Genomic DNA, 15,460 nt, shown 5'->3' on the forward strand with positions numbered 1-15,460 from the left:
TGTGTTAACATGTTGATTTGAACAATAACATTTAAGTGTTGTTTCTACACCACCTGTTAGTTGGTTATATGAGCACTGTATATTTTCTATACTGCCAATGTTTGCATTGTTTTGTTTATATTTCACCAATATTTGTAGTTTATATAAGGACTGTGTTGTTTCTATACCTCCAATGTTTGTAGCTTATATGAGCACTGTGTTGTTTCTATACACCCAATGTTTGTATTGTATAGTTTGTATACCACCATAGTTTCCATTGTGTTGTTTGTATACCCCCAATGTTTAGTTTATGTGAGCATTGTGTTGTTAGTATACCCCCAATGTTTAGTTTATGTGAACATTGTGTTGTTTGTATACCCCCAATGTTTAGTTTATGTGAACATTGTGTTGTTTGTATACCCCCAATGTTTAGTTTATGTGAACATTGTGTTGTTTGTATACCCCCAATGTTTGTAGCTTCTATGAGCATTGTGTTGTTTGTATACCCCCAATGTTTAGTTTATATGAGCATTGTGTTGTTTGTATACCCCCAATGTTTAGTTTATGTGAACATTGTGTTGTTTGTATACCCCCAATGTTTAGTTTATGTGATCATTGTGTTGTTTGTATACCCCCAATGTTTAGTTTATGTGAACATTGTGTTGTTTGTATACCCCCAATGTTAAGTTTATGTGAACATTGTGTTGTTTGTATACCCCCAATGTTTAGTTTATGTGAACATTGTGTTGTTTGTATACCACCAATGTTTAGTTTATATGAGCATTGTGTTGTTTGTATACCCCCAATGTTTAGTTTATGTGAACATTGTGTTGTTTGTATACCACCAATATTTAGTTTATGTGAACATTGTGTTGTTTGTATACCACCAATGTTTAGTTTATGTGAACATTGTGTTGTTTGTATACCACCAATGTTTAGTTTATGTGAACATTGTGTTGTTTGTATACCCCCAATGTTTAGTTTATGTGAACATTGTGTTGTTTGTATACCCCCAATGTTTAGTTTATGTGAACATTGTGTTGTTTGTATACCCCCAATGTTTGTAGCTTCTATGAGCATTGTGTTGTTTGTATACCCCCAATGTTTAGTTTATATGAGCATTGTGTTGTTTGTATACCCCCAATGTTTAGTTTATGTGAACATTGTGTTGTTTGTATACCCCCAATGTTTGTAGCTTCTATGAGCATTGTGTTGTTTGTATACCCCCAATGTTTAGTTTATATGAGCATTGTGTTGTTTGTATACCCCCAATGTTTAGTTTATGTGAACATTGTGTTGTTTGTATACCCCCAATGTTTAGTTTATGTGAACATTGTGTTGTTTGTATACCCCCAATGTTTGTAGCTTCTATGAGCATTGTGTTGTTTGTATACCCCCAATGTTTAGTTTATATGATCATTGTGTTGTTTGTATACCCCCAATGTTTAGTTTATGTGAACATTGTGTTGTTTGTATACCCCCAATGTTTAGTTTATGTGAACATTGTGTTGTTTGTATACCCCCAATGTTTAGTTTATGTGAACATTGTGTTGTTTGTATACCCCCAATGTTTAGTTTATGTGAACATTGTGTTGTTGGTATACCACCAATATTTAGTTTATGTGAACATTGTGTTGTTTGTATACCACCAATGTTTAGTTTATGTGAACATTGTGTTGTTTGTATACCACCAATGTTTAGTTTATGTGAACATTGTGTTGTTTGTATACCCCCAATGTTTAGTTTATGTGAACATTGTGTTGTTTGTATACCCCCAATGTTTAGTTTATGTGAACATTGTGTTGTTTGTATACCCCCAATGTTTGTAGCTTCTATGAGCATTGTGTTGTTTGTATACCCCCAATGTTTAGTTTATATGAGCATTGTGTTGTTTGTATACCCCCAATGTTTAGTTTATGTGAACATTGTGTTGTTTGTATACCCCCAATGTTTGTAGCTTATATGAGCATTGTGTTGTTTGTATACCCCCAATGTTTAGTTTATGTGAACATTGTGTTGTTTGTATACCCCCAATGTTTGTAGCTTCTATGAGCATTGTGTTGTTTGTATACCCCCAATGTTTAGTTTATATGATCATTGTGTTGTTTGTATACCCCCAATGTTTAGTTTATGTGAACATTGTGTTGTTTGTATACCCCCAATGTTTAGTTTATGTGAACATTGTGTTGTTTGTATACCCCCAATGTTTAGTTTATGTGAACATTGTGTTGTTTGTATACCCCCAATGTTTAGTTTATGTGAACATTGTGTTGTTTGTATACCCCCAATGTTTAGTTTATATGAGCATTGTGTTGTTTGTATACCCCCAATGTTTAGTTTATGTGAACATTGTGTTGTTTGTATACCCCCAATGTTTAGTTTATGTGAACATTGTGTTGTTTGTATACCCCCAATGTTTAGTTTATGTGAACATTGTGTTGTTTGTATACCCCCAATGTTTAGTTTATGTGAACATTGTGTTGTTTGTATACCCCCAATGTTTGTAGCTTCTATGAGCATTGTGTTGTTTGTATACCCCCAATGTTTAGTTTATATGAGCATTGTGTTGTTTGTATACCCCCAATGTTTAGTTTATGTGAACATTGTGTTGTTTGTATACCCCCAATGTTTGTAGCTTATATGAGCATTGTGTTGTTTGTATACCCCCAATGTTTAGTTTATGTGAACATTGTGTTGTTTGTATACCCCCAATGTTTGTAGCTTCTATGAGCATTGTGTTGTTTGTATACCCCCAATGTTTAGTTTATATGAGCATTGTGTTGTTTGTATACCCCCAATGTTTAGTTTATGTGAACATTGTGTTGTTTGTATACCCCCAATGTTTAGTTTATGTGAACATTGTGTTGTTTGTATACCCCCAATGTTTAGTTTATGTGAACATTGTGTTGTTTGTATACCCCCAATGTTTGTAGCTTCTATGAGCATTGTGTTGTTTGTATACCCCCAATGTTTAGTTTATATGAGCATTGTGTTGTTTGTATACCCCCAATGTTTAGTTTATGTGAACATTGTGTTGTTTGTATACCCCCAATGTTTAGTTTATGTGAACATTGTGTTGTTTGTATACCCCCAATGTTTAGTTTATGTGAACATTGTGTTGTTTGTATACCCCCAATGTTTAGTTTATGTGAACATTGTGTTGTTTGTATACCCCCAATGTTTAGTTTATGTGAACATTGTGTTGTTTGTATACCACCAATGTTTAGTTTATATGAGCATTGTGTTGTTTGTATACCCCCAATGTTTAGTTTATGTGAACATTGTGTTGTTTGTATACCACCAATATTTAGTTTATGTGAACATTGTGTTGTTTGTATACCACCAATGTTTAGTTTATGTGAACATTGTGTTGTTTGTATACCCCCAATGTTTAGTTTATGTGAACATTGTGTTGTTTGTATACCCCCAATGTTTAGTTTATGTGAACATTGTGTTGTTTGTATACCCCCAATGTTTGTAGCTTCTATGAGCATTGTGTTGTTTGTATACCCCCAATGTTTAGTTTATATGAGCATTGTGTTGTTTGTATACCCCCAATGTTTAGTTTATGTGAACATTGTGTTGTTTGTATACCCCCAATGTTTGTAGCTTATATGAGCATTGTGTTGTTTGTATACCCCCAATGTTTAGTTTATGTGAACATTGTGTTGTTTGTATACCCCCAATGTTTGTAGCTTCTATGAGCATTGTGTTGTTTGTATACCCCCAATGTTTAGTTTATATGAGCATTGTGTTGTTTGTATACCCCCAATGTTTAGTTTATGTGAACATTGTGTTGTTTGTATACCCCCAATGTTTGTAGCTTATATGAGCATTGTGTTGTTTGTATACCCCCAATGTTTAGTTTATGTGAACATTGTGTTGTTTGTATACCCCCAATGTTTGTAGCTTCTATGAGCATTGTGTTGTTTGTATACCCCCAATGTTTAGTTTATATGAGCATTGTGTTGTTTGTATACCCCCAATGTTTAGTTTATGTGAACATTGTGTTGTTTGTATACCCCCAATGTTTAGTTTATGTGAACATTGTGTTGTTTGTATACCCCCAATGTTTAGTTTATATGAGCATTGTATTGTTTGTATTCCAGAGCCTGGATGGAGACAGTGAGGCCGAGGAGGACCAGGATGCTGAGACCATGCTGGCCAGGGCCAAGCAGAGCCTGGAAGAGTTGAGGCTCAATGAAGCAGAGCAGCAGTTCCTCAAAACCACTGTGCTGCTTCAAGAGAAAGGGGAAGATAACTCCAGGGCCCTGGTGGAGACCTATCTTGGTCTGGCTGAGGTTTGCACCAGGAAAAGTCGAGCTTTCAGACAGAGCCCATTTGAATGGTTTTGGCTCTGTGTTCACGCCTCCTCCCTCCTCAGTGAAGTTGTGGACATGTGCACATCAGAACTTCTGGAAGAGACAGACAACCAAAGTGTAGAGTGGTACACCACTCAGTGCAAATTTGCTGAGTCCAAGGCTCAATCTTTGCTGGAAGTTTTAGGCCGGACGCTGTTCAACTGGTTAAAGGATGACTGGAGGCTTGTTGATCCCAACCACAGTTCAAACTTGTTCCACTCCAGAACACCCCTCACTCCCAGGTCTCGCTACCCACTCACCAACTCCCCACACATCACATCCGGACTCCGCCCCTATCACTCTGGTTACATGAACCATGCCTTCAGCATTGAGAGCCTCCACGAGCCCTTGTTTAAAGGAGACTTTGGGCACACAGCAGCAGGGGAGGTGAACTGGTTTAAGAGAATACAGAGGTACTGCCACCTCAGGCTTGAGAGCAGGAATGTCAAGGATATCATCACAGAAATTTCTACAGTTAAGGAATCAGAGGAGGCTTCCCCATCTCCTTCAGACCCCAAGATAGAAACTATATCAGAGGAAACAGATATAGATTTAGCCAAAGAAAGAAACAACTCCACGGGCTCACAGAGAGGAGAAGAAGAAGAAATATTCACAGAGGAAACGTACACCATGGCTGAAATCAATGAGAAATCTAGAACAGATTCTATTGTCAAAGATTACTCATTGATGTATGAGTTGGCTTCCAGTGATGTGGATACTAGTGGTTGGGAATTTTTCCTGGAGAAACGTAAAGAGTGTATTGTCACTAGTGTTATAGAGCTCTACTCTGCAGAGACTAGCACTAATGGTCGCTCCACCAAAGAGCAGGGCGATGACAATGTCAGTGGTACAACCATTATTGTGGAGACTGTTGATCTGGCTGATGATAACAAGGAGAATGTTTCAGAAAACAGGGTGATCGAAATTTCTGGGCATGAAAAACGAAAAAAAGAGAAAGAAAAGTTCAGCCCACTCAAAGAGAATTGCCTGAGGCTGACCATAGCCAGAGCATTGCAGCTGGTTGTCCAGAAGCTGATCCAAGTTGGGGAGTTATCCAATGCTGAAAATCTTTGTGAGGAAATTCTTCAGATCATAGAGGAGATCCAAGATGGCACGGTAAAGATGTTACGCTTCAGTGCCCTCCTGCTGCAGAGCACCGGGCTGCTGTGTTTCAGACAAGGCAACAGACACAATGGGATGAGGAACCTGGAGAAGGCGCTGAAGATTTACAAAGACTTGCAGGACCACGAGGCTCATAGAGAAGTGGCGCTGGTGCTCATTGACCTGGGCAATGCCTACGCTGACGACCTCAATGATGAGGCCTTGTATGACAAGGTCATCGCCGCCATGTGCGAGTTCTTTGAGAGAGAGGCATCTGACGAGGAGCACACGGGCAACTCCACGCCAGAGAAGTCCAGCGACTTTGACACACCTGAGGACATTGAGCTGAAGAAGAGAATCAGCGAGGCGGTCACATGCTACTCTGAGGCTCTGAGTGTGCTGGAGAACAACGAGAAATCTCAGGAACACGTTGTTGCCATGGCGATGAGAAAACTTGGGGACTGCCATTTTGTACAGAGGCAGTACACAGAAGCACTGGACTGGTATGAGAAGGCTCTGAAGCTCTACCGTACCTCAGGCTTCCATGGGAAGGAGTCGGTGCTAGAAAATGCACATGTTCTTAGCATGCTTGGGGTCTCCACTTTCATGGTGCATGTGTACCCCAGAGCATCCCATGTTTTTGAACTGGCTCTTCATATGGTCAAGCACGCGAATGGATTAACTCTTTATACATTCCACCATAGCTTAATTCTATCACTCTTAGGCATTACATATTACAAAATGAAAGCATACCACAAATGTGTATCTATGTGTTCACGGGCGTTTGAAACTTTCTGGAACCTGTATGATGAAAAGATTGCTGAGTTACCCCAGCAGAGGTTCTGGCTAGTCTGTCAGAACCTGTACATCCTGGGCAACACGTACAACGTACTTAACATGCACCACAAGGCCATCAAGTTTCTGGAGATTGGCAGAGCTTTCATGAGAGAGTCCATGGTGGGGGAGAAACGGCAGCACATGCGTATACTGCAGATACTTGGGGACTGCTACTTCGCACAGTACGACTACAAAACTGCTTTAACGTACTACAATGAAGCATTGGATATTGGTGATAAGGTAAGAACCTTTCTGCTTTAGTGGTTTTACATTTACACTAAACAATTTTCTTTTTGTAAAAATATTAGTTTCTTTCTAAGCCAAATTTACTGGTTACCAAATTTTTATGAAATGATAAAAATTAGACCATATGCCAGTTTTATGAACAGATTTCTAATAAAAGTATGTCAGAAAGACAGCTCATATATAATTCTGAAACAACACCCACCTTCTGTCTCCCTCCCCCACAGCTCTGCAAGCCTTAGTGTCTGTCTGCATACCCTCTTATCCTGACACCTTTTATCTACTGTACTTTGTCATGTCTCTGCTTTTTTGATACAGTACAGTACACCACAGAATAAAACAAAACAGAAAAATAACCCATGCAAATACGACACAGGTCAACAATTCACCCTTTCCAGCAACAGCTCCCCAATCCCCTACGTCCCTCTCCCTCACAGACACCTCTCACCCTCACAGACACCTCTCTCCCTATAGCTCATCACCTCTGACCAACAACTATGTCTCTCAGAAACCCTGTTTTTAAACACATATCAACCCATTTTCTCACAACATGATACAGTACAATATAATACAACAGAATAGAACAGCACAGATTGGTGCAATACAGTACTATATATAATATGATGAATACAATAGAAAATGATATGTTATACTATTCTTTACACTGAATCATATATTATACACGTTGCAATTTTTTTAGCCTTATCCCTTTTTTTCACACATTGTACTAAGGGGTCATCCATATCATGCATTTTTTGAAAACCTTTACCTCCCCCTCGCCTTGGTCACACATCAAAAAAAGCTATCCCCTCCACCCCTAAAATGACATTACACCTCAGCTTACTAGCCCCCTAAAATTTGCAATTTTTTTTTAAAACATCAATTTATAAAATATTTTTTTTAAAGGACAGTCAACATATATAATCAATTTCTATTAAAATTAAAAAAACTTTCTAATAAAAACACAAAAGCTAAAGCTCAGTTTCTGACTAACATTAATTTTTTAAATGAAAAAGTTTTTCATCACACTTTCTGAACCCCCTCCCCCTCTCCGTAAGATTGTTATATCATTAATGGACAACCCCTAAGTGCCAGTCAGTGGCCCAAACCCTGCTTGAGCTAAGCTGCTAGCCTGACTCTAAAACAACCAAAAAATTCAAAATGATGAAAGTACATTAAATGCTATTCCCTGTGCACCTTCCCTTTGTTCCCTGTACAAAGCATACTACAACCATCAGAATGGCAGCTGAGACAAATATTGTCAGTACATACTATGCAACTAAAAATTCATATACAATACGTCTTAAAAGTAGTTTTTATTTTTGGCCAAGATTATGAAACTAAAGACATTAAATTTCAACATGTGTAGCACTACTTAGTTTCATTACTTATGTCTTTAAAAATTTGGGTAGTGACAACTGTTTGGAGTAAAATGAGTCTTTTGGTCCCACCTGTAAAATTTATATTTTTGTTCTGAGCTGGTTTGTGAGAGGCCATAAAAATGTTTTCCACAAACCAGCTGACCCACAACCCAGCTGACCCACAATCCATGTACTATTGTTGTAAGTTGTAGTGACTGAGTCCTGTAGCTCCACCTCTCCCCATCTGACCCACAACTTATCTGACCCACAACCCAACTGACCCACAACCCAGCTGACCCACAACCCATCTGACCCACACCCCAACTGAACAACAACCCATCTGACCCACAACCCAACTAACCCACAACCCAACTGACCCACAACCCAACTGACCCACAACCCAACTGACCCACACCCCAACTGAACAACAACCCATCTGACCCACAACCCAACTGACCCACACCCCAACTGAACAACAACCCATCTGACCCACACCCCAACTGAACAACAACCCAACTGACCCACAACCCATCTGACCCACAACCCATGTACTATTGTTGTAAGTTGTTGTGCCCGAGTCCTGTAGCTCCACCTCTCCCCATCTGACCCACAACCCATCTGACCCACAACCCACAACCCAACTAACCCACAACCCATGTACTATTGTTGTTGTTGTGCCTGAGTCCTGTAGCTCCACCTCTCCCCAACTGACCCACAACCCATATGACCCACAACCCACAAACCATGTACTATTGTTGTAAGTTGTTGTGCCTGAGTCCTGTAGCACCCACCTCTCCCCAGGTCTCCTCATCCACTGAGAGTGAAGCCTTTGAGAGGATGGAGTCCAGCCAGAGCAGCAACATGACCACCTCCACAGAAAACCTGGACATGGCTCTCCACAACCAGCTGCTCAGCAGGTCAGCAGATGCCCACATCAGCATGAAGCAGTACCAGAACGCTGTCCACTACCTGGAGCAGGCCAGGGACATACAAGATGTGCTGGAGGATGACATTAAAGGTGGGTGGTGATGTAAATGTAGGCATCATTAGACATGGGTCAAACAGTAGGGAGAGATGTAGAATAGATAGCCACTGGTCAAGTAGTTGAAGTAGGTGGGGTAGGAACCAATCAAATAGCCTGCCAATTATAATTGAGACGTTTTGTTATAAATCACAGATGAGTGGGCAGAGATAGCGTAAGCTGGTCAGTTAAGTGTGTAGCAATCAGTCGAGCGTGTAGAAGCAGTAGAGCAGGTGATTGTGTAGGAGCTAGGACGCTACATTCTAGGAATTAGATAAAAGATAAAGTTGAAGTATGCAGTGGAGTTATAGTGAAATAGGATTTAGAAGTAGTGTGTGGATAGCAGAAGACAGTTAGGATTAGAAGTAAATTGTTTTGTATAAATAGTAAATAAACTTGGATATCATCAACTTGGGCCTCTGTCAGATGTTGTAATTTCACATTGAAGAATCTGTTCAGGATTCACAAACAAAGGGTATCTATTCCCTAAGATGTACAAACATTGTATATTAAACCTCACCAATCATTACCATTTTCTTTGTTGTTATACAATACAATTTTTAATTAGTATATTTTCTTCCCTGTATGTGTGAACATGAACTCATCAGAACTGTGTCACATAATTGGCTCTAATTTTCTCTTGACAGGAGATTTAGTGAGTACCCTGCACCAACTTGGCCAGATGCATTCCATGGCTGGAGATGTGGATAAGGCAATAGAATCTTACAAAGAGAGCTTGGAGGTATTCAGGTAAGATGCTAAGAGAAAGGTTCTCAATCTGCCACCAACCTGTGGCGCCACAACTTCACATTTGAACCTGTCATATAACTGCCCAGTTTCTCAAGATTATTATACAACAGATCTTCAACACAAGTTTACACGTACTCTCTTCATATTAAATATTCAGCAACATATTATATTATCACACATTAATTAAAAACTTTTTAGAAGCTTTTGTATATCATTATTTTTATTTCTTTTCACATACTCAATTTTGTCTAAAATTTAAAAAAAGAATACACAAGGTAATTAAATTTTATTTTGTTTTGCCTAGAGAGTTACACAACGGGGATCTAGCACCTGAGATGTGCATCACCTTAGGTAACCTGGCCACCATGTGTTACGTCAAGGCTTGTATATGTGAGGACATTGACAGCGAGCTGGAGATGATTCTCTCAGCGGAGCAGTACTTCCAGGTACAGCCACCTCAGCTGTTTACTTTACTACAGCCACCTCAGCTGTTTACTTTACTACAGCCACCTCAGCTGTTTACTTTACTTCAACCAACTCAACAGTTTACTTGTATTCTTTACTTTACTTCAACCAACTCAACAGTTTACTTGTATTCTTTACTTTACTTCAACCAACTCAACAGTTTACTTGTATTCTTTACTTTACTTCAACCAACTCAACAGTTTACTTGTATTCTTTACTTTACTTACCACACCATCATATAGGATCCTTGTTTGTATTGTTTTCTTTTCTTTTTACACAACTCTTTTATTTACTGTATAGGTTCCTCATTATTCAGTTTAAACACATACACTGTCTCAAATAGTTGTGAAAAATAAACTTTCCAGTGAAGAAAGCTATTTTCCAATCCAATTTGTATTAATTAGAAACCTCATCCAATGAACTTTGTCCTTTGACACAATATTCAATTAGTTTACCTGATATTGAAGCTGGTATTGCCATACTTTTTCCTACTATTCCATGGAGTCTCCGATGAGCTGGTCATACAGTCGTTAGAGATTTGTTGCTAAAAATTATCCGTGATAGATTATGAATGAACCAGGTTTAGAATAATCATGTCTTATATTTTTCTTTATTATAAATAGTGCAACATTAGTATATAATTATAAAACTGTTTGAAATGATCTGTTAGTGTGTAGAATCAATACTATTTAGTATAAATTAAATATTTTAAAACAGCTGCTAAGACTGTTTTGTGTCATTTCCAGGCAGCCTTGAAGGAAGAACTAAATGCCAGTGTCTGTGTGAAGTACGCCAACTTCCTGTACAGCCAGGCTAACTATGAGGATGCTGTGATGTATCTAGAAGATTCCATCAAGTCAAGGAAAGACGAGGAAGAAGAAAATATGGACACAACCCTGTTCTTCCCCAGGCCCTGGTCATGTGACATTGTGTACGGCGGCCTAGAGCGAGTGACCCTCCCAGAGCCTCTCCAAGAGGAGGTGGATGCCCAGGAGGAGGCTATCATGCCGACCTCCGTGCTGGCCTACTACATCCTGGTGCTCTCCTACAAGATGCTGGGCAAGCTGCGCCACGCTGAGGCCGCCCTGACCTCCCTCATGGGGGAGGTCTATGCCAGGGATATCCCATTCCTGTATTCCGTCCTGGGGTACTCCCTCATGGAGCTGGGCTTGTTCAGTGAAGCAGCGGAGGAGTTCTACATGGCCTGGTACTTGGATAATGAGTACAACTTGGCCCTGGACAACTACTGCCTCTGTCTGGCTGTTCACGCCTACAACGTCTTGGAGCGAGCGTTTGCCACCATCTTTGTCCACTGTAAAATCTGGAATGAGGACCACAAGATAGAGCAAAAAGTGGCCAGTCTGCAAGGCTATTACAGTTAAATGTTCTAACAAACTTTAGCCAAGTTTAACTTCTTAAAGTCCACCTCTTAATTTCATCTGAAAGAATTAGCAACACGAAATAAATTTCATTTACGTTAGTTTTTTTAATAAGTCATATGCTGTTCAAAGGCTATTCAGTATTGCTGATACTATGCTAATCACAGGAATTGTTGCAAATCAAAATGCAAAGATCTGCAATAAAATTGCAATTTGTTTATGTTAATTATTATAACAGCTTTTTATGTATGTATCCTTGTCCACAAACTCAGTCTAATATAGTCTGTATAATGGCTCTATATAGTCTGTATAATGGCTCTATATAGTCAGTATAATGGCTAATATAGTCTGTATAATAGCTCTAACTGCAATATTTTAAAAAGTTTTTGGGAAAATATTTTAATGCATATGTTGCCGGCAAAGTTAGAAATGCTGAAATTCTATAGAATTCTTATGGATTTTATACAATTTTATACAATTCATGGCAGTTACAAGCCAAGTGGACCAGGGCGTAATAATCTGCCAGTTCATAACACCAACCTAGTTTAGGCTTTCTGTAGAAGGCCTAAGGGCTCTATAGCATAAAGGATTTCATACTTTGCTGGTAACTCATCCATTACTGAATAATTAAACTTGTTTTTTAATGGTACAAATTGACCTGATTGTAAGAGATCTGCTTTCTGTGATAACTCAAGAATCTCCTTTATAAAAACTTTGTTCATTCCAGTCATAACTATAGATACAGGATGATGCTGCAACTTGCCTGTTCAACTTTTTATTTATTATGCTACTTGCAGTTTACTACTTATTTGCTTTTTTTTAAAAATATGTATAATGGCAATTAATCATATACAATTAATTAATTATCTTCCAATGTAAAGGATCTGATTTCTATTGTTTGTAGCCCTAAGTTGTTTTTAGGTAGACTTAATTTAGCAATATAATAATGAAAAATCCAAAGTGTTCCTTGATCATTAAACAAGGGGAAAGAACCACCACCATCTACTTTCCCCAACCAGAGTAATCTGTTCCATGCACACAATGTTGCACAACTCTTCCAACGAAGATATAAAAAACTGGTACCTGCCTCAATGCTTTCATTCTGACATGGTTGTGAGTACTATAGTCCACTCTTATGTTTGAGCATCTTTGAAAGTTTGGCATTGTTCAACAATTTAACCAAGTTTAATTCTCATAGTTTATCCAATTCTACCTAACTTATAGGAGGCCTCCATTTTTCGTTATACTTTCGTATGATTGTTTGTATATCATATTTTACAATAGGCTTTTCGCTTGTGTGATGTAAGACATTACCCTGGAGACTTCTTTATTTTCTTGTGGTAGAATGCTGAAATTAATTGAATAAAAGAAAGGTTTTTTTTTACCCCAACAAACACAATTTGTTATGTGCTCTGCTGGACTATTTCAATTAGTAGGGATAAAATAGTTCTTTTAATTCTACTCTGCTTGTTCACACATAATAACCTAAATATTGTATTATGATCTATATATATTATAACAGATTAGTTATTACGTGCAGATATATTGTATTCAACATGTTAATGTTTAAAACAAACAAAGTACACCACATGTACATTTCTTTTATCAAGCTATAGTTTCTCTAAAGAAATTTCTGCATGCGTTTAAAGTTCTATAGTTTGTAAAGATTGAACTGCTTAGAGCCACTGTTATATAGTACACTCACGTCTTTAGAGTACCTTTGTGAAAAACCACAGATTTAGTGAGATATTTGTTTTTAGAATCCCTCCATATCTTTATGTATTCTTTAAGATTTGTATAAAATTATAAGCTTCATTTCTTAAAAAGTAATTGATAAACTGTAAAAAATTAAACAGACCTATAATTGATTCTTAAGCAGTTAAAGTTTTGCAAACTTGAACAAATTGTACCCAAATTGTACTAAAATATAATAATAGTATGTTAAATTCATTATTTCCAATACAGGACACATATTTGATCTGGTTTACTTAAATTCACAGAGAAAAACTGTGGTCGGTTTATTAATAATGTGTTTAGGCAAGCAGATAATTGCTGCAAGTTTTGCTGCATGTTATTATTTTTGTTAAATTTGGTTTTACTTTTTGCATTTTCTTACTTGTTAATAACTCCTTACATTCAATGCTCTATAAAAGTTGGAATTTTCACTAACAATAAAAAGCTATCCAAAATTGAATAGACATTTGTTGTTTGAATATTAAAATGAAATGTGTCAGTTGTGTGGATGATGATAAATATGTGCAATCTCACTAAAATAAAATTTACACTCGATTGTCCTGTGCACAATATACACAATAATATTAAATTTTAATAATTAATACCAATGAAAATGATGAATAATTTCCTACTGATTTCATCCTAGAATCAGTCACTCAAGTTTCTTTAAGGAGCATTTGAAAATAATAAAGTATGGATGATAACAGATAAGGAACTTTGCATTATTTCACAAAAATGCACAATATATATGCTGAAGGGGAGGTAACTAAATATATATAAATTTTCTCCACGTATTTTTGCAGTGGTTTCCCTTGGATCACTTCCTGATATTCGCAGTGCGGCTTTTTTTTGGAAACTTGCAGAATATATCTAGTTCTAGTTAGGTGGGACGAAAAACTATTTTCAGATTAAATAATACTGGATCTTAAATCTTGAATATTTTCCATGTTTTGTCGCAACACAAAACGTTCTACATCCCACCCAATTTAATGATAGAATTAATAAAATGCTAAAATAAAATAATCATCAGTTTTCTGTAAGTTAGTGCTGCAGTGAATATGCTTTTAATTTGTCACATTTTATTATCAGGGGAAGTAGTTCAATATACTAAGTGTAAATTATCAGCCATCAATCAACAGCTAGAAGATATTGGTCAAAAAGAAATATACAGTCTTTTCGTCTTTCTCTTAACTTTATTTGAATTAAACGCGTTTTGTTTTCTAATTTTTTGTCCCAACAGTAACTCCTATATATAAAATCATTCCCTTTCCTATTGTTTTGATTCGTCTACTTTACACCTATGTTGTTTATAAACTGATTCTAACCAGTCATGAACTGCCCACCTTGATACGATGTCTAACTATTCACCTAATGTGGGTATCAGTGTGTTGTGAGGTAGTGGATCTCATGCTTAGCTATACAATGTCATTTAACATAGGTCACCGTGATTCAGCATTGTAGGGTCTAGGTCATTTCAGCCGAGGCAGGTCACCGTGGTCCAACATTGTTGTGGTTGGATGTCATGTTGTGACTGAACACAACTCACCTGGACCAAGAATATACCCAGATTGGGTCAAATCAGGGTCATTTAGGTTAGGTTGGGTCATCGGGGTGCAACATTGTTGTTGTTGGTCGTCATGGTACGACTGTGTAGAACGCACATGGGTCAAAATGTATAGCTTGGGTGAAATCTGGGTCATTTAGGTCAGATTAGGTCACCCGAGTGTAACATTGTTGTTAGAGCCGTTATTTTATGTCTGAACACAACTCACCTGGACAAAGACAGTACCTAGGTTGGGTCAAATCTGGGCCATTTGAGGTCAGAAAGGTCAACTTAGTGCAACATTGTTGTTGTTTTCATCAAGTTGTGACTGAACACAACTCACCTGGGCCAGTACTGTGGTTAGCTAGGGTCAAATCTGGGTCATTTAGGTCAAGACAGGTCACCGTGGTCCTGAATCGTTGTTTTGGTTGTCATGGTACGATTGAGTAGAACTCACCTGGACCAAGACTGTGGTTAGTTTGGGTCAGATCTGGGTCATTTAGGTCAGGTCATGTCACCGTGGTCCAACATTGTTGTTTCTAGTCCTCGTGTCCTCACATAATACAACTCACTTGGACCAAGTCTGTAGACAGCTAGGGTCAACTTTGTTGATGTTTTACCAAGTCCGACCAGTAAGGTCAAGGTTGAAGTGAAACAAAGTAGCGGTGGAGGAGTGTTAGCGGTGG

At 37.9% G+C, this 15,460-nt stretch overlaps 1 protein-coding gene across 8 annotated transcripts in view; it reads left to right on the plus strand.

Annotated features, from left to right (window-relative positions):
- Positions 1 to 13,689, plus strand: part of LOC131958349 (uncharacterized) — a 52,830-nt gene extending 39,141 nt beyond the window's left edge. For all 8 annotated transcript variants that reach the window (XM_059323327.1, XM_059323333.1, XM_059323331.1 and 5 more), the window contains 5 exons: positions 4,089 to 6,518; positions 8,684 to 8,900; positions 9,551 to 9,653; positions 9,958 to 10,099; positions 10,865 to 13,689. In XM_059323327.1, the coding sequence (XP_059179310.1) occupies positions 4,089 to 6,518; positions 8,684 to 8,900; positions 9,551 to 9,653; positions 9,958 to 10,099; positions 10,865 to 11,500 (3,528 nt within the window). In that variant the 3' untranslated portion in view covers positions 11,501 to 13,689. The remainder of the gene's footprint in view (positions 1 to 4,088; positions 6,519 to 8,683; positions 8,901 to 9,550; positions 9,654 to 9,957; positions 10,100 to 10,864) is intronic.
- Positions 13,690 to 15,460: the final 1,771 nt, after the last annotated feature.

The sequence above is a fragment of the Physella acuta genome, unplaced genomic scaffold (assembly GCF_028476545.2).
Source record: "Physella acuta isolate Inbredline_101_S28 unplaced genomic scaffold, ASM2847654v3 ptg001319l, whole genome shotgun sequence".
Classification (NCBI taxonomy): Eukaryota; Metazoa; Mollusca; class Gastropoda; family Physidae; genus Physella; species Physella acuta.